Source organism: Fusarium graminearum, chromosome 1 (assembly GCF_000240135.3).
Source record: "Fusarium graminearum PH-1 chromosome 1, whole genome shotgun sequence".
Classification (NCBI taxonomy): domain Eukaryota; kingdom Fungi; phylum Ascomycota; class Sordariomycetes; order Hypocreales; family Nectriaceae; genus Fusarium; species Fusarium graminearum.
In genome coordinates, this window is record NC_026474.1 from 5847913 (window position 1) to 5866193 (window position 18281).

Consider the following 18281-nt stretch of genomic DNA (forward strand, 5'->3'; position numbering starts at 1 on the left):
GACGGTCGCCACCACGGAAACAGACACTGAACCGAGAATTCACGCCATATCACGCGCAGCTGAACGGTTTCTCTCCCTCACATCTGCTGAGGTGGTAGCCGCCCATGCCTCACGGGACAGGACGGACTGGTGGATAAGAAATCAGGCTCGGTATCTCTACAATGGACCGTATGTACCACGCCAAGATATACTGTGAAGCTTTTGTGTCTGCTCAGCTGCCAAGGGGGTAAGATCCAATGGATATAGGCTTCTTCCAAGGCAGCACGAGGCATTTATTGGTGGCTTATGTACGGTGCCCATTCAGCCTACCAAAAGGCCTTGGGCCAATGCATCCTAGAATTTGTCAATTGGACCAGTCAGCCTGGCTCGACGTTGGCAACAGCCCTGTTAACAAAAGGAGCATACCTAGGGTCACATTGTTTTCATATACCTTTACAGGGTTTCTCTTTTTCGCGTTGATGTACTTTTGTTCCTGTCTTGTCATGAAATCCTTTTCCTTCAGAGTGCCTCTTTAGTATGACTGCCCAATTCGAGACCAGCTTCCGCGAGTGGATAAAGAGTGTATCCAAACCCGGCTTCGATGGCCATGGAAACGAGATGAAATACGTACCTGCCTCACAACTCTTTACGTACTGGTCTGCAGGACACCTACACGAGATCATAGATGCCATAAATCCAGTCATATCAGTGCCTTACGAAACGATCACAAAACAATATCTCGGGGTCTTCTCTACCTTGGTGGATGTAGGCAAACCGGAAGCAATTCGCCTTTTTCTCGCATTGGGTATGAACGATGACCGCTTACCTCTTCGCGATAATGAAATACCCGATGAATGGAACCATGAGCTTGACGATTTTCTGCAAAAGCAATGGCCGTTCTGTCCGTGGAGGTTTAATGATTTTGGTAGCGACCAGAGACATTTACCTCCGCAGCAGATATTGCCTATTCGATACGAAAAGTCCCCTCCGAAAGAAGACTTGGATTCAACTGAGGCACAAGTGCGTGTCGTATTTATAGACAAGGAGTATTGTCATTCTGTTCCAGAGGTAGGCGACCATGAACAACACACGACGCTCTTCATTTTGACAAGATGTTCATCTTCATTAGAAAGTGGTTTTCAAGATCTTCAAAGGCACCAGCACACAGCAGCTCTACAAGAGAGAAGCTGATGTGTATACAAGGCTAAGGGCATTCTCCGATTCAGCCATCACAGAATGCTACGGATCCCTCGGTTACCCTGCAACCAACAAATGGATAATCATCCTCGAACATTCTGAAATTGGTTCTTTAGTTGATTTCTTCAAAACGTGCAAGGTTCCTGTCGAAGTCGAGGACTACGAAACTTTATGGCAGCGCCTATTGAATCTGTTCCAAGGGCTTCATTTGGTTCATAATCTAGGCAAACGCAATCTCGAATCTCTGACTGGGTAGGTTTCACTGCAATCCTTCTTATTTATGCCTTGCTCTGACTGCAGGTCCGTCTGTTTAAAGGATTCACCAGGATATTCAACCGTCCAATATTCTGGTTTTCTCTCGTTCAGGAAGTTCACCCTACGATGTCATGTTTAAGCTTGCCGACTTCGGTTTAACTGAGGTAGTCAGAAGGCCCGAAGGAGATGAAAGCGCTATTGTTTCGATTAACACGGAAGGAAATCGAATGTACTGTGGGTATCCCTCTCCATTGGGCGTTTTTGCTGTCTGGCTGGCTGACTTGATTACCATTGAAGCCGCCCCGGAAGCGTATACTAATGACCGGATTGCGAGTGAATTGAGACCCCGTCTTAGCCCCCTTGCAGACTTGTGGTCACTTGGTGCAGTCTTCAGCGACTTTCTCGTCTGGTCCATCGGTGGTGAGGAGTATCGGGACAAGTATCGCAGGAGCAGGAGAGATGCCGTTGCAGAGCTACCCCATTTCGAAGAACGTGGGTATGGTGCATGCTTCCATAATATGATCGAACGGCTTCCCGAAGTTGATTCCTTCCATGAGGGTATCTTGACGCACAAAAGGACTGGAGACTTCTTGTCTCCCTGTATGAGTAAATTCATCTTCACGTACATGATGGTGGACTCCACAGAACGCTTATCGGCACTCGTGGCCAAGGCACACGCCAAAAGAATGATTGCAGACGCAAAACGAAGTCCCAAGCCGCATCGATCAAGGACTCCTGACAGCAATCATCCTTCCAACTTACGCCGCCGAACCCAAACTGACTGGTCTAACAGGAGGCCAGGTAGTCCTGATATTCAGCGAAGAGACACAACTTATAATGGAGAGGAAAAGGTGAATGTCAAGGACGTGTACGATCAAATAAAAAGAAAAGGAGCCGTGCCAACCTTTTTGAAAAAGAAAGGACGGTTGTCGGAAGCAGGAATGAATCTTTCAGGCATGCAGAGGGCTCGAAATAAAGTTAATGCTCGCAGTGGAAGGGAGCAGGTATGTATCGTTCTGATATTAGCCACAGATGGATTGACAAAAGACTTTTAACGTTTAGATCTTTGTCATTGACGACTACCGTTCAATGGAACCGTACAAGACAGAGGTTGCCATGACTGCCCGAGTCATTAGCTATACTGTCAAAGTATCGGACAAAAACGGGATGGATCTCTATTTTACTTCCGATTCAGTCAAGCATCAAAGTTCAGAGAACAGCTCATATATCGAGGACAGTATCAAAAACAAGCGGACAGTCAGTGGATTCTGCGACATGAAGAAATGTCTTAAAGACGTTATGGAAGTGGTGGAAGATTCAGGAATGAAGCCGACAAGCATCTATATTTTCACCGATGGATTTTGGGATCCAGAACATGATCCTGAAGTTGATGAAGTTATTCGCGATTCCATCGAACTCTTGGTTAAGAACGGAAAGGAGCCAGAAGATCTTATGTTTCAATTCATTCAGTTCGGCGACAACAACACAGGATACTCACACTTGAAGTATCTTGACGATGGCTGCACAGTGATGAAAAAAGGCGTGAAGTAGTGAGTACAACTCTTGTTAAGAAGGGGATATTGAAAGTTGACAGCTTCTAGTGACATTGTCGATACGAAGCACTGGAAAGACCATGTTCCACGAATTATCATCGGCAGTCTTGATCGCCATAATGACGATGACTGAGACAAGCCTTGGCTTGGCTTATGAGGTTCCTGTTTCTTTGAGTAGCCGGAATTATTTGAGGCGTATTTTTTTTAATTATGGATCTGGTTTAGCACGATTGATCACTAAATGGTGATTGTATAGAGCGCATGATATTATTAATAAGGGTTAGCATCGAGAGTAGGTAGCAATGTCTTACTAGTTTCTATTTAACCCTTACGCAATCTATTGTATAGTAGCAGTCTCAACTAACATCCTTCAAGAGTTATCATCCTCTGTAGCATATTCAAAAACCTATAAGCTTATAAAGGCAAGAATATCCTTTCTCAGCACTTTATCTCTTCCCTACGCATTGATCCTACCGTCGTCGTTTCCTATCTCTCCTGTCCATATTATCTGTTTACTATATAGAGCACTGGCCTAGCATAGACTACAACAATATGTCATACTATCAATAGTTGAACCAATAGGCCGCCTATTAACAGCCTCTATACCAGCCTGGTCCTCCGCCTCCCAACATGCCAGACTATCCACCTACTAATGCAAAGACTTAGCCCCGAGAGCCTGCTTCGAACTTCAGACTGAGACATGAAAAATAATGTAAGACCTATCCGCTACTGTGGTTATTCATTAGGTGTGTCATCCGCCACACAGCCATAAGCAAGACTAGCGTATTTGTAGAGTGTCCATCTTTTTGTCACTGGATAGAGAAAGCCACGAAGTGATCAGAAAAGAGAAACACAGAAAGATCAACACGCAGTTCAGTATAGCGTGGAAATGTTCGATTCAGGCTCGGAGATTCCTCTCGCCCTGCTTGTTAGGAAGATAATGGATTCTAATATGGTTACGTGGATAAACAGAATTCATAGTCAAGGAATATCTACAAAATACAAGGAGTAGCCATCGATATTACCACTTGAATTCACAACATCAAACACCTTCCAAAAATCGTCACTCCTACTACACAAACACACAATGTTTGACTTCAAGACCTTACTCCTTCTCCCCATCTTTCTTGGTGCCGTTGTTGCTGGGCCTGTAGTTCTAGTTCAGGCTCTTGTAGTCCGCTAGGACAATAGGCTCCCAAGTTGTGATGGCACGTCTCAAGCCTACAATGGACGGTACGCCGACAACTCGGGCACCTACGTGACTTCAGACAAGATCACCTATCCGTACAAGTTCCCCTTGATCCGCAAATGTTGGTGGGACTATTATGTCGTCGAATCCGCCCCCGAACTCACCCCGTGGCAGAAGGCTACAGGCAACATCTACTGTACTAACAGTGAGCGTTGTATCGCGACCAAGATGTCCGGAAGATCAGTCTGCCAAGAACGATCTGAAAGTGTTAGTGTTAGTGCTAGTGTTGGAGCCGCTATTGAAGGTTTCAGCCTTGGGGTGGATTTCACAGTGACAAAGTCGGAATCGCGCTGCGTTACAGCTGATGACTCTACTGCTTGTTCGTGGAATGACGGGCAGTGCCATATAATTTGGACACAGCAGCAGATTTTGAGACAGAAGGGCTACCGGCGTCAACGTTGCGATTGGGGTAATGGGGACGAGACTCAGTGCATGGGTGATTGGGAGCAGACTACACCTTCGGACTTGATTAACTATGGCTGTGGCTCTAAGTGCACTGATACCAATGACTGTGGTCATACTGACGGAACCCCGTGTCCTTGGGATAAGATTGGTACTCGGGGATGAGACATGAAGCTTTGATAGGGAAGTGAAGGTTGTTAGGTGGGGACATAGGGCACACACGAACAGCAGGTTTAGCAGAAGGCTTTGAGAATTTGACATCAGACTGTATTCGTATCGCCTTTATATGATACATGCTAATTTTCTTAGAAGGGATTAGTAAATTGAATTAAGCAATCCACCAAACATGACGCAAGTGCATGTCTATCATTACAATGATTACTATTCAAGCTCTAAGCCTTATCATCATGTTTCACTAACCGCATTACTTGAGGCGTAATTATGGACCTGGCGCAGCAAGATCCATTGCTGAACGCTGATTGCTGGGAGCGCATGATTTTGCTAAAAGTGGGTTAGCGCCGAATGTGAAGCAAACTCTTGTTAGTTTCCATTTAAGCTTAAAAGAAGCCCATCACATAACAGCAGTATTGAACAACATTCTCGATCTTGATCTGTTTTTGTGACGTAGACAGAACTACAACAGCATATCAAGATAACAACATCACTTCTCTGCATTCTGTCTCTTATCATCCTCCCTTTCCGCCTCATCCTTTCATCACCTTTGTCATACAGACTCTTGACTTAGCATAGGCAACACCATCATGTCGTACTATCAACAGCCTAATCAACAGGCTTATCATCAGCCATACCAACAACCCCTCTACCAGCCAGGCCCTCCACCTCATCCCAATATGCAAAACTATCCACAGAACTTCCAAGCTCCGCCACCCGGATACCATCAGCAAGGCTACCAGCAAGCTCCCAACATTGTTCCAGGACCACCTGGCTACTACCCTCGCGTAGGCTTCACCAGACTACCTGCTAGGTTTCACATCTGGAACGTCATGACTAGTGGCGGTAGCAGCGTTCTTGAACTCGGTCCTCAGTTCAAAGGACCAATTGCATACTCAGCCAAGATGTTCTCAAGCAGCAGGCTCAAAATCAAAGAAGGTCCATACGAATCCGGAAAGCAGCCCATATGTACCATTGAGAGTCGCCACACCTTCAGTCAGCACAGCACCATCAGCTTCAATGGATTTGAGTCAAAGTTCAAAGAGACGAGCATGTTCATGGAAGGTGCCTCTTGGCCTTTTGACGTTGATGTGAATGGACAGATTCAGACATGGCAGTGGAGAAAGAAACAGGCTACTAGCTCTTCCACGATCAAGAGGTTTTTCGGGTCAATGTCTCAAAGCAAACTTGGAAGTTGGGAGTTGGTCCCAGCGTCGGGACAAGGTGCACCTGCGGCTAGTCTTGAAGCGGCTGGTGGAAATACTTTTGAGGAGGATTCAGCGCTTGGAGAATTAATGTTCTATGGTCCTGCTTCTGTTGGTCAAATGGGAGACATCTTTGTGAATGTGAGTATCGCGGTCCTGCTTCGCATCATATCTCAGCACTATATCGGCAGGATCGCAGCTCTGGCATCTTGAGTTTATGATAGGTGATGGATGGTGGACAATGTTAGGATGAGTACTCTGTACTCTATAAGAAATGAACAAGTAAACAGGGATAAAATCACTACTCTTTGACCGTAATATCGCTTGAGGTGCATCATCATTTGAACTCGAATACTATATATGCAAGCACGGAATGATAGAGGCATGTAGAAAGAGAAATATAATCATAACGTGCGTACGAGATTGCAAATGACTACGACTCATATGAATGGAGCATGCAGAGTTTCGAAGATTAAGGAAAGTGGTATATATATATGAACTGGGCGTCGTGTTATGCATGCCCCAGATATAAACTGCAATTGACAAAAGATAAGAGATACTGGAAGTATCCAAAGAAGAGAAGAAAAGCTCAAATCTTTCTTGATAGGCGGAACCATGCCCAAAACAGCCTTTACAGCATGCTGGGCCATTTGACCGTTTCGCCATAGTATCTAACCCTGGCATTCAATCATGTAGTCGCCAGCACTGTCATCAAGTGGGTTCCAAACATCACCGGCCATGTTGCTAGGCACAAAGGTTCCCTCGTAGTGATCCCACTTGGGCACCCAGTAAATCTGCCCGTTCTTTCCGGGACCGCAGTCAACATTGATCTGGGTAGACTGGGAGTTCTCAACGGTGTGACTGGTTTCGAAGCTAGTGCTCGCACCAGCCTCAAAGATCTCGAAGAATCCACCACTGATCTCGAACGATGCGCCGACTGATACGGTGTTTGCTTCACCGGTGGTGACAGTGTAAGAACTGCCGCTGGGAAGGCTGGGACCGACCTTCTGGCGGAAGCCGGGTCGTTCGATAGCGTGACTCAAGACCTCGAGATTGAAAGACTTGCTCAAGTATTAGTAAGGGGTCTCTGGGGGCTTCACTGCGTACTTACGTCGCCTGCGGCTTGTCGTCGTTGCTTGGATGGAGGGTTGTATTGAGGATCATTTGTAATTCGAACAGTCCAATTGTCGTCAACGCTGTCAGAATAACCACCTGCCTGGCTGGGAATGATGCATTTGTCTTTGATGATGTTGATATAAGGTAGAAGCGAAGATGTGGTAATGGTGAGACGATTGTTTGGGTCATTCCAGCCAACGCCAATCTCGCAGTTCAAGGCATGATGATCGTCAAAGAAAGAGATACCACCAGATGGATCTACAGTACAGGTTAGTAGTGTCTTAAAGCTACAGGAGTTTTTTTTAAAAAGCTTACCAGGCTCAATTTGGTCAGTCGAAGTACCAGTCCAGCCGAGGAGGGCAATCAGACTATCACCTATCCAGTGTGAGCGATTGGGGTGATACAGGTGTTCTAACAACTTACAGTCATTCAAGTTCGGACCTTGGTCTCCGTAGCAGGTCGCAACGCTTTGCCTCTTGATGAGAGCTGCACCTTTGGCAAGAGCAGCAAAGAGAGCTGAGGATAGGGCAGTGGATGGCTTCATGGCTGATTGTAGAATGCTTGTTACTTGAGGTGAGTTGATGAGGTTTGCTGGTGAGTGTTGGTCTGTTTCGAATGGTCAAAAGTCGTGGAACCTTTCACTGTTAAATACCTTTTGCCATACAGTAACACATCGGAGACGGCCGATAGCAAAGCCTTCATCTCTATGATTGTACAACATGAAGTCTTGTGAATCGTCGATCTTGTACTCCTGATGACGATCAATTCAAGTTTTAAGAACTTCTGTTGTTGCTTGTCGCTGGGCGTTACAGGGCCTGATGCCTGGCAGCAGGTAGGAATCACGGTCATCGGGATCTACATACATAAAATGGTCCCCGAAGGAAGGTTGACTGCATTGATCAATCCAGCCCTTTCCTTGCCACACTCGTGCCGAATTTCCTATTCAAGATAGTCATAACCATATCGAGGTTCAGCTCAAGTTCGGGTTCCAATAAGAAAGAAAAGATACCCCGTATCTGGTTATTTCGTACACCTGGCTATCTTCGGTGACCATTTGGGCGATCATGTTTGATGGACATCTTCGTTTTCTAGATATAATTATTTGATAGGAAGTAACTAGTATTGAACTGTTGTATATACGCAATTTACCCTCCATTCATTGTACATAAACAGGAACTCACCTTCTCAATATCCCAAGTGAATATATCCTGGACTTTTTAGCCCAGTCTTACAAACATCCTGACCGGGTTTTGCATTTATGACGAGCTGACTGATCTACCTGCCGCATTAGGTACTGCCAAGAAGCCTGAAACGACCTGTCAACTTGAGGATATCCAAAGTGGGCCGAAGCTGAGCTTCTTGTCCACCAGATTGTTGTCGACGGGTATTTGGGAGTAGCCCGCCAAGACGGACTCGGCTGAACAGGATGGATGGGCTTTCATAGAAGGAACATGATGTCAGATGCCGTTGTGAAACACTCTACTTAATTTGACGATATGTTACAGTCCTACTTTGATACAAACATGATGCTTGTAACCTCTGGGACCACCATCTTCGTAACATGTCTTATGCTCTCTGGGCAGCCATTCCATCATCATCCCAGGACCAGACTTCGTTCAGCGGAGGAAAGGGTCCGAGACGGCGCATGTCTCTCTTGGGGAGCGGTACGTGTTGAAGAGTTAACCCGTTCGGCTCCCCGCATGATGGTTAATAACTTCGAACACTCCCAGGTGAGTTGCAAATTTGTCTTGGGCATCTGCAGCCAGACTTTCAAGCGACTGCTTCAGAATCTGCAACCATATTCTCTCCAAGGAAGGCTCTTTTCTAGTTTTATGGTGCTCAAGTCGCTCCTTACTAACCATATCCATTATTTGCATCAGTGCCAACATGCCATGTAGCACCCCGGACAGAATTTCAGCGTCCCATTGCGTAGGCGGCATCACCCATAGCAGGCTGCGAAGATGAGGGGCTAAGATGTGTTGATAGTGGTCTGGGAAAGTGTCTTGAGGCCGACCCGGATCGCGGCCGAAGATGGTTGCGTTGCAAAGGGCAAGATGTTCCAAGCAAGGGAAGTCTCTCAAGTCAAAACCTCGCATACCTAGCTCATAATCACCCTCGATTCGGAAGTGAGTCAGCGAGTCTTTCGGAATGTCTAGAATGTGTTGCAGGGAGCCCTCATGAACCGAGGTGGTAGTCATTAGCTTCGGGTTGGTTTGCATAGCCAGCCTTTCGAGGTGTCTAGGCCAAGCAACCATAGCGGCAACTTGGTCAGGATGCATGTCTGCACTAGCGAGTAGTCTTGTAAAGGGCGCTGTTCCTACGATGCCCTGGGAGTTCTGTATTAGTCTAAGCTGACACAAGATACATAATGGGTCATAATTTACCTGGAGCATTTCTACTTTCTCGACATAGTCGACACCGGAAAATTCATATTGACTGGAGCGGGACTTAGATATGTCAAGTGTTTGTAGAGCTGAAGTGGACGGGAGAGTTGAGAGTTGTTGAAAGAGGGCTAGATAGTCGATTAACCCCGTGGCTCGGAACGTAGTGAGGTTGGAAAAGATGATATTGCCAAGCTGAAACTCGGATTGTCCGCGGTATTTTCGCAGTGAAATTGGAAATCGGTTACGTAGGTGAGACAACTGTACATTTTGTCGATCAATGATGAGGTAGGTAAATAGGCTGTTTGATAATCCCACTTGGGTTCTCCATCATCATCTGAGTCGTAATCGGATCCTAGCTCTTCTCGTCTGGCTTCTCTTCTGGCGATCGCCTCCTCTACTTCAGACCTAGTCCTGAGTTCATTGTACACATTGACTGGTGTATGAGTGTAGCACAACGATCCGCAGTGCTTTACGAGTCCTGGGTTCAAGGTGATTATCTTATAGAGCCTCTCCATCAAGCCAGCAACTTTTCTAGCTTCCCTGTATTCACATCTGTTTCGCAGCTCCTCGTCATCTCTATTCGTCCACTGATCCATGGACAGCAGATACTGCGGAAGCACGATGTTTCTGAAAGTGAACTATTTAAAGAGATAGTTGAAGCGACGAGATACGAGGCAGAGCGTAAGGGCGGTACGGTTCTTGGTCCACATTAGATCGTTATACTGTTGGGCATCATATAGAAGCTCCTCTCGAAATGTATTTTTTCTCAAATTCAATTGGTAACGACACTGGGTCCTGTAGGCTTGCTAGGAGATAGTAGATCTCGACAAGTATTTCATTAGGTAGATGGTTGATAGTCACCGCAACTTCGCTGCACGGCATGCGTGCGTTTCCAGCCGGCAGAGACATTACAAAAGAGAGAGGTAGTCAAAAAGATGAATAATACGAGTAACAAATCGACTTTTTTCAGTCAAGTACGAGCAGCAACAAAGGGGTTACAATGATGGAAAAGGGCTGAAAATAGAGTGGCTGCGTAGATGTGTAAATGTTGTTAGAGTTAAGTTCGTTACGGCAGGCCACAGCGTAGGAGGAGGTGGTCAGCTGGGTGGGTAGTTAATTTCCATAGGAACCTCAGCCTTTTATCATTTTTGTGTTTCTCAACCAGGTTAACCCCAGTCGACCTTGTGTCATATGCAGTCCTCAGGGGTAAAGACCGTCATCAGAGACACCCCGATTGCCGCAGTTGCCAATGTTCTCTTTAAAAGGGATAACAAGGCTAGATTACCTGAATCAGTTGCCCTAATCATGACTTCATATTTGAAATACAGGAATAAAAACTATAGGAGCAAGACGTTGTATTTGTGTCTACAATGTGTGTACCCGATTGATAGCTATACTGCTGGCTTGTTAGTTTTGACCTCTGATAATGAAAGACAAGTCTTATCGGCACTTACTATGGCCTCTTGCCTAGTCTTAGCAGTAACCTTGTCACGTCCGCCACTGACGGAATTGTTGCTACCAGTGCAAGGATCTGCCCATAACCCCACTGATCCCTGTCGGCACTCAAGTTTAGCTTCACCGTGTGCTCTGTATCGGAGATCAAGAGAACTGAGAGCAGCAATGCCACTATCGCTCTTTGACAACGTGGAACACGGATGGCAACTGTAGCATCTTCCCACACCCTGACGAACCAGTTGACCTTCTGCTTGTCCAAGGGCAGAAATCGCTTCCACCGTCTTTGCTCTATTCCTCTTCGTGCCGTGGTCACGTCGTCGTACCACAACCAGCCTGGTATTAAGAAGCGCGAAAACTGGTCGTATTTTCGTTCTCGGGCTAAACGTCGGAGTCGCCACGTTGTTAATGAATCCCGATTCTCGTCAATATAAGAGTTCCAGGCTTGTTTTCGAGTTTCTGAAAGTGTAGCAGGGACGGATTCGAAATAATGCCTTGGGCCGTAGGACCAGACCACCTGCCGAAGCCACAAATAGCTTGTGAAGAGAACAACTCCCAGCCGTAATGATCTGTTCCCGTGCGTAGCGACTCGACTTGCATGGCCGAACAGGCTTGACCGTGTGCATAGATTGCACTGCGGTTCGGCTCCCATACACGGCATTTCGAGGATCAGCCACCAGGCATAGGCACAGTAGATTGCAAGCCGAACCTGTTGGGCAACGAATATTCCCGGCGATCGAACTCTCCATGACTCTAAGATGTGTGTGGGCAGTATGGTGATTGTAAGTAGGGAAGACGCAACCACTGAATGGTGAAGACTGAGCTTGGTTTGGATGGAGAAAATACCCAGGGTGATAATCGTTGCGAGAGAGGTGAGAACAAGAGCATGGTAGGAAGCGCTCGTTCTGTTTCCATCAGAGGCAAACCCTAGAAGAATGATATTGCAAATAGTCTGAGTATAAGTAGCAATGCGGACCTAAGCGACCGATTTGTTAGATGTTCAATTGAAGGCAGAACTGCGCAAACTTACTCCAATGCCAGCAATGTCAGGATCAGCCTCAACGACACAAGGATCTTTGCATTTTATAATCTTCGGACAAAGATTCTCATCGACTTTGCTCCATAAAGCAAGGGCCACCAAACACAAGATGGGTATCAGCGGAAATGCGATAAGCGACCAGTTCATTACTGTATTGATCTGTCTTAGGCGCTTAGTCGGAAGCCCATTAGGACTCACTAGATTTCTATTGCGGCAATAAGTTGACGAGTTTTATATGATACAATCGAGAAGCCTCACGGAGTATTGAGCCACGGTGGGATCCAGAACGGCGAGAGCTCCTCTTCATGTTGAGAGAATGGATCTGCGTTGTTATAGTCGTGGAGGGGCACACCCTCTGTGTCATTCATACTTTCAATCAAAAACGGTTGAGGAGCCGTACACCAAATCTTAACTGACCAGGCGATAAGGAGGGAGAGTGATTTATGAAGAAGTCCAGCGCTCAGCAGATTGTAGGAGACCTTGGTAACTCCGTTATGGCGCAGGCCTAGTGCTTAGTCCGGCCTTTCAGCTCACTATTTTCAGCGTTCTGTCTCATACCAACAGGCGTAGCTGAATTTAACCGCCCTTAGAATTGGACTCAGCCCATCAGAAGGCCCTGTATGTCTAGCTACCCCGCTCAGCGTGGTGTTTGATAAAGGAAATGATTGGTGGTTTCAAGCCTCAACAACACACATCCAAGAACAGTGGCAAGTCTGAAGGTCAAGTAGTCACAGCCTGACTTTCCCGTCAATGTGAACCGAACCTGTGGGCCGACTCGGAAATCCCCGAGACGCTGAAGTTCAAGGACCAGGTTGAAAACGTCGTGTATGACATGCAACTATATGTTAGGTATGCTATAGTGCAAATATAAACCGCATTAAGTTATATTTACTACCGATGTAGATTGTACCCGGATTACCCACATCGACGTCGGAGGGTCTTCTGCCATAAAAAATATCCTCTTAACAAATACTAAGCTACATAAGTTCATCGATCATAGCTGAGACTGCAGACTACGTTATTCGATTGGTATTGGTTCACGATCCAAGGTAAACGTTAAACGTTAAACGTTATGCCCAAAACTTTAACAGCAACAACTCAATGTCAAAACGTCATTTACCCTTCACACCAGAGAGGCATAATTGGCTAAATCAGTCCATCAAAAATAAGCATATATATCGGCTTCCGCAAGTCTTACACTAGCAGCAGATAAACTGTTAAAACAAGGAATTATGGTGCGGGGTAGGCAACATTGTCTCTCTCCAAGCCTCCATCATGCATGCTATTGATTCCTTCCCGCTGCCTTTTGTAGTCGATCGAGATCAGAGATCAGAATGACGTCCCGGACATCCGAAGGAGTCAACACACCATGTCAGCCTGGCCGCCAGAGAATCACATAAAAGTAGGATGATTCTGTCTCTCAGCTCGTCGTTCTACAATTCCTATCATCTGTGAGCCTTGATACAGCTTTCAGTCTTTCCAATACCATATCACTCGTTTTTCCACGAATACTTTCGCTTCGTCATGTTTAGCTCTACAATCACTTTAGCAATTGGTCTCCTCTATGCTCATGGCATTCTGGCTCGACCAATCAGAGGTATTGAGAGAGCTGTGATCCAGGACGAGTATGATTTCATCATTGCTGGGGGTAAGACATCCAACAACGGAACCCAAGACACGAAGCTGATGAAAGTTATAGGTGGGACGGCAGGCCTCGTGGTGGCAAACAGACTCACGGAATCGGGCAAATTCCACGTTCTTGTTCTCGAAGCTGGGCCTGATCCAAACGTTGTTGCAGCATATAAGCCTTTAGGTGGAAACACGCTGATAACAGGTATTTCTAACCGTGATACTATTGATTATGTGCTAATAATAAGTAGGGTCATCAATTGATTGGAGATTTGATACGGCGCCTCAGCAAGGTCTTGATGGAAGAATTCTCACCTATCATCGTTCGTTCACCCATCTTTTGATCTGAATATCATTGACTAAATTTGATAGGCGGAAAGGGACTGGGTGGGAGTAGCATGATCAATGGATTCTACTATGGGCGGGGAACATCTACCGTCTACGATCTGTGGGAAAAGAGAGGAAATCCAGGATGGTCATGGGACGACGTTTATCCTCTTTTCGTAAAGGTGAATTAAGAATTGCACTTATGCAGAATCGTAACTGACGACAAAGGGCACTCATTTTAACCCTCAAAATGAATCTAAGGGATTTGACAGTACTTTCAAGACTTACAACAGCACAGCTTACGGAAATGGACCTCTTGAAATCGCATACCAGGGCTATGTCCCAGAAACGAGCATCGCCTTTATGAACGCTTGCGAAGCTGCTAACATTCCCATTGTCGAAGACTACAACACTGGGAATAGCACAGGTGTTAAACAAGGCACAGCAACACTGGACAAGCATCTGTTGCGTAGCTCTAGTTACGATGGATATTTGAAGCAAGCTATCAGCAGGAAGAATCTTGATGTTTTATACTACGCGCCTGTCATGCAGCTCTTATCAAAGACCGATGGTGAGCGACCAAAAGTTACAGGCGTCCGGTTTATGGATCACCCCACGGGAAGATCGCATCAGGTGCATGCCTCCAAAGAGGTTATTGTGTCGATGGGGGCTTTTCAGTCACCACAGCTTCTTATGGTTTCGGTCAGTGAGAAATTTCAGGTCCTGATGATTTAGCTGACTCGTGGTTGCAGGGGCTCGGTCCTTCATCTGAGCTCGATAAGTTTGCCATTGAGCCTGTGCTCGTCAACGAAAACATCGGCCGAAAGTAAGATACCTCCAGATTTTTTTAGTTTCCACTGGTTAACATTCTTATAGTTTGAATGATCATAGTGTCTTCAGCATAATGGCGAGGGTGGAGGACGATCTCCAATTCTCGTCATCCCAGCTGTCATCAGACTTTACCTTGCTAGAGGCAGCCCAAGAGGTAGGTCTTAGTCAAGAACTACGAACAGAATTCGCTAATCTTGCAGTAGGAATTTTACAGTAATGGCACTGGCCCCTATACAGCCCCAAGTGGCATCACCAATGGATTTCAAAGACTTTCCGAGCAAGAGCTGTTCGAGATTGGAGCAGGTTCGGTGGTAGAAGCCGGCCTCGGAGACCAATCGCATATTGAGTATCTCTTTGAATCAACATGGTATCCCTCCGGACCAACGCCATACTATAAGCCACTATCGAACGAGTCTTACATCTCATTGACGGCGAGCAGTATGGTTGCTTTGTCGCGGGGCAACATTTCGCTGAAGGGTACCTCGATGATGATGGCTCCTGAGATCAACCCAAACGTGAGTTCTCAAGAACAATGTCTTTAAGTCTCCACGTTATCATGTCCTAACATATCTACAGTATTATACCCATGATGCAGACCGAGCTATTGCCGTCCGAAGCTTCCACTATCTTCGCAAGATTTTAGCCCATCCTGCCCTCTCACGATACACCTACGGCGCGAACAACGGTGAAGTGAGCCCTGGCACAGCTGTGGAAGATGGCGATGAAGATGCCATCTTCGATTATGTTAAGGCGAATACCATTCCAAACTGGCATGCTTCTGGTACAAATCAGATGCTGCCCGAGGCCGATGGCGGTGTCGTAGATCCACGTCTCAGAGTTTATGGCGTTGACGGTCTCCGTATTGTTGATTGCAGTATTATTCCCGTGTTGCCTGATGTTAATATTGTTGGACCTGTTTTTATGATTGGCGAAAAGGGAGCTGAGTTGATTCGGGAGGATTGGGATGATAACGAAAGCTAGGACGGTGTCGTTTAGTCACCAACCAGACTTGTCTCAGATTGTACTCATTTGCATCCATATGCATGACATTCACAATCACAAGTTACGAGAAGTTATCCCTCATTTAGACGTGTTCAAGATTTTGCATTCCAGACACCGGTACGCACAACTAGCAATTAACCCTGGACGTACTCAAAGTTTGTCACGACATTGCCCCTGGTAGCCCTAGAATACGGGCAAACCTCCTCCGCCTTCTTAACCACCTTTTCCAATTCGTCCTTCTCCAGACCCTTGACCTTGATCTTCATATCGACACGCAGACCCATGTCCAGCGACTTCATATCGCCCACAAGATGCACCGTCGTGTCGACCACGCTGTCTTCGACGTTAGAAGGCATTTTGATACCCATCTGCGCTGCGCAAGCGTTCATGGCAGACTGGAAGCAAGCTCCGTAACCAGCAGCGAAAAGCTCTTCTGGGTTCGTCTTGCCCTTATCGCCGGGACCGCCGAGGACCTTGGCCATGGTAAGCTCGACATTGAGATTCTCGCCTTCGATGCGGCCCTTTCGAGCGCCAACTGCTTTTGCGCGCGCCGAGTAGAGTATTGGTGCGGATTCTGTGTTTAGGAAGCGGCGGGTGGTAGTGTTGATAGTAGGCGTTGTGCGCTGCGCGGCGCGGCGGAGAAGAGGTTGATAAGCGCGAAGAGCCGACATGTTAATTATATTTACACTGATGCTCTTTCAGTACTACCTGGGCTTGTGATGTTGCCAAGATTTGGAGGAATTGATGATTTTTGAAGATGTTGTACGTCGTACAAGTCGAGTAGATTGAACAATAACGGAAGTGTCGGCACAAAGAGGGGTACAAGCAATGTTACGTAGCGTTCCGACGATTGTCCAGGGGGTTAAACAAATCAGCAGCAACTTTTTCTCTATCGGTCAGTAAGCATAGATTATATAGGCAAGTGATTGATAAGGTTCAATTTCCTGGAAGTGTGCGGTGTCTTCATATCACCAAAGTCAAGTACGTCACCATGAGCCTGAGACTTAGTGTTGCTATACCAACTATAAACCACCTCCGTTCCTGTGACGTCTTCGACATGACTTTAAACGGTGGATACCAATTGAGTTTATTCGCGTTAGTCTTATCATGACTACCAACTGTGAAACAGCCACACAACTTCAACCATCAACCCTCGTGCTGACAAGCCTCCAGTCCGTACCGATAGTCAGGATTATATCTAGGACAATTCAGACTCCATACTAAATTCCCACTGATCTGATAAGTCATAGCTTCCATGTATTGTTCAATCTTGTTAGAGATTGGTCCTTTGTGCTGTTTGTACTCATCAATGCGTCGGAGGAACTCTCGCTCGTACTTCTGTATAGTCTCATTGATAATTGTCTTGGCGGTGGGAATGTCCAGATTCTGAATTCGCATTACGATGGCAACCGAGTTGATAAGAGTAGAAGTATCGACTTCTTCCATCTCTCGATCAAACGAAAAGTAGTCGTTCGTCAACGCCAAAGCGGCGAAACATGGCCGAATAACGTGACCAAGAGCATCATCTTCTTGCGGTGAAAGCGACATGCCCAATCCAAAAAGCATGAGGGCCTCGACGAACCTAGTTTCTAATATAAGTCGATTTTTAGCAGCCATCTAGAAGCATCTTAAACGTACGGTGCACCAGTATCAATCATGCGAAACTCCAAGTAGTCTTCTATAGATTGGAAGTCCACGTTCTTATCCTTTGTAGTTGTGTTGATCGCGTCTTTCCACGTCTTTGCAATCTTTTTGGCGCATACTTCGTCTGTCTGCAAGAGTCGACTTATGCATCGTTCATATAAGAGGCGTAGACCAGCCTCGGCTTGCACTTCGGATTCCTGCAACCATTATTAGCAGAACCAGAACCTAGGCTGCTAGATCTGCCATAACATACCGGAGACGTGTTTTCTGACTCTAGAACGGAATCATGAAGAAATGCGACTTTATTGTTAGGGTTAGAACCCTACCAATTGCTTTCTTTGACTTACATTCGAGTACATATGCTATAAGCTCCAGGCGGTCAGGTCTGCACAATGGCAACACTACAGCAGAGAAATTCCCGTTGATGTGATTGCAGCCTCCGAATTCAGTAAGAGGGCCAATGTATTTTACCCAATCTGACCTTGCTTTGTGGCATCCAGTGTCAGCTAGGTGTTCGAACTTATGTCGTCGTAGTTTGTAATTAGCTCCAAGGCCGTGGGTGTCGAAGCGAGAAATGTCAACAAGATCTGATGTTTCACTGTAGGGATCCATATTGAAAACAATACCTCGCAAATCTTGTAGTAAATAGAGATTTGAGAGGTTCAAGGTCTGGGAATCCTTGTGCTCTTTATTCCTCTACCGAACAGCGTCATGGTATTCCTCGGGCATTCCATACCCTAGCCTCTGGCACGAGTCAATCGTCTAGTCTAGCTACCGTTTCCTGGGCAATCCATTGTCTGAATGGCTGCAGGAATGGTCGATAGTCTGTATGCATGTCTTAACTAT

The 18281-nt window shown here is 46.2% G+C and overlaps 9 protein-coding genes across 9 annotated transcripts; 4 read left to right on the forward strand and 5 right to left on the reverse strand.

Moving 5' to 3' along the window:
- Positions 1-2372: 2372 nt before the first annotated feature.
- On the forward strand, positions 2373-3117 carry FGSG_01775 (uncharacterized protein; the record flags this gene model as incomplete). Its single annotated transcript, XM_011319313.1, has 3 exons — positions 2373-2435; positions 2494-2981; positions 3033-3117. 3 exons carry the CDS (start codon positions 2373-2375, stop codon positions 3115-3117), a joined length of 636 nt encoding a protein of 211 aa, XP_011317615.1.
- Positions 3118-4071: 954 nt separating this feature from the next.
- Positions 4072-4800, forward strand: FGSG_01776 (uncharacterized protein; the record flags this gene model as incomplete). Its single annotated transcript, XM_011319314.1, has 2 exons — positions 4072-4134; positions 4168-4800. 2 exons carry the CDS (start codon positions 4072-4074, stop codon positions 4798-4800), a joined length of 696 nt encoding a protein of 231 aa, XP_011317616.1.
- Positions 4801-5396: 596 nt separating this feature from the next.
- On the forward strand, positions 5397-6224 carry FGSG_01777 (uncharacterized protein; the record flags this gene model as incomplete). The annotated part of the gene is made up of 2 exons (XM_011319315.1): positions 5397-6152; positions 6189-6224. The coding sequence occupies 2 exons, from the start codon at positions 5397-5399 to the stop codon at positions 6222-6224; spliced, it is 792 nt and encodes a 263-aa protein (XP_011317617.1).
- A 458-nt stretch (positions 6225-6682) lies between these two features.
- FGSG_01778 (uncharacterized protein) lies at positions 6683-7671 on the reverse strand (the record flags this gene model as incomplete). Its single annotated transcript, XM_011319316.1, has 4 exons — positions 6683-7072; positions 7123-7385; positions 7443-7502; positions 7551-7671. The coding sequence occupies 4 exons, from the start codon at positions 7669-7671 to the stop codon at positions 6683-6685; spliced, it is 834 nt and encodes a 277-aa protein (XP_011317618.1).
- Positions 7672-8897: 1226 nt separating this feature from the next.
- Positions 8898-10107, reverse strand: FGSG_01779 (uncharacterized protein; the record flags this gene model as incomplete). The annotated part of the gene is made up of 4 exons (XM_011319317.1): positions 8898-8951; positions 8987-9454; positions 9512-9563; positions 9776-10107. 4 exons carry the CDS (start codon positions 10105-10107, stop codon positions 8898-8900), a joined length of 906 nt encoding a protein of 301 aa, XP_011317619.1.
- Positions 10108-10711: 604 nt separating this feature from the next.
- FGSG_01780 (uncharacterized protein) lies at positions 10712-12149 on the reverse strand (the record flags this gene model as incomplete). Its single annotated transcript, XM_011319318.1, has 3 exons — positions 10712-10787; positions 10966-11939; positions 11994-12149. The coding sequence occupies 3 exons, from the start codon at positions 12147-12149 to the stop codon at positions 10712-10714; spliced, it is 1206 nt and encodes a 401-aa protein (XP_011317620.1).
- A 1377-nt stretch (positions 12150-13526) lies between these two features.
- On the forward strand, positions 13527-15818 carry FGSG_01781 (uncharacterized protein; the record flags this gene model as incomplete). The annotated part of the gene is made up of 7 exons (XM_011319319.1): positions 13527-13650; positions 13702-13836; positions 14004-14140; positions 14241-14660; positions 14711-14943; positions 14993-15304; positions 15366-15818. 5 exons carry the CDS (start codon positions 13527-13529, stop codon positions 14786-14788), a joined length of 894 nt encoding a protein of 297 aa, XP_011317621.1. The 3' UTR covers positions 14789-14943; positions 14993-15304; positions 15366-15818.
- A 107-nt stretch (positions 15819-15925) lies between these two features.
- Positions 15926-16462, reverse strand: FGSG_01782 (uncharacterized protein; the record flags this gene model as incomplete). Its single annotated transcript, XM_011319320.1, has 1 exon — positions 15926-16462. One exon carries the CDS (start codon positions 16460-16462, stop codon positions 15926-15928), a length of 537 nt encoding a protein of 178 aa, XP_011317622.1.
- A 475-nt stretch (positions 16463-16937) lies between these two features.
- On the reverse strand, positions 16938-18047 carry FGSG_01783 (uncharacterized protein; the record flags this gene model as incomplete). The annotated part of the gene is made up of 4 exons (XM_011319321.1): positions 16938-17373; positions 17430-17632; positions 17689-17735; positions 17783-18047. The coding sequence occupies 4 exons, from the start codon at positions 18045-18047 to the stop codon at positions 16938-16940; spliced, it is 951 nt and encodes a 316-aa protein (XP_011317623.1).
- Between the last annotated feature and the right edge of the window lie 234 nt (positions 18048-18281).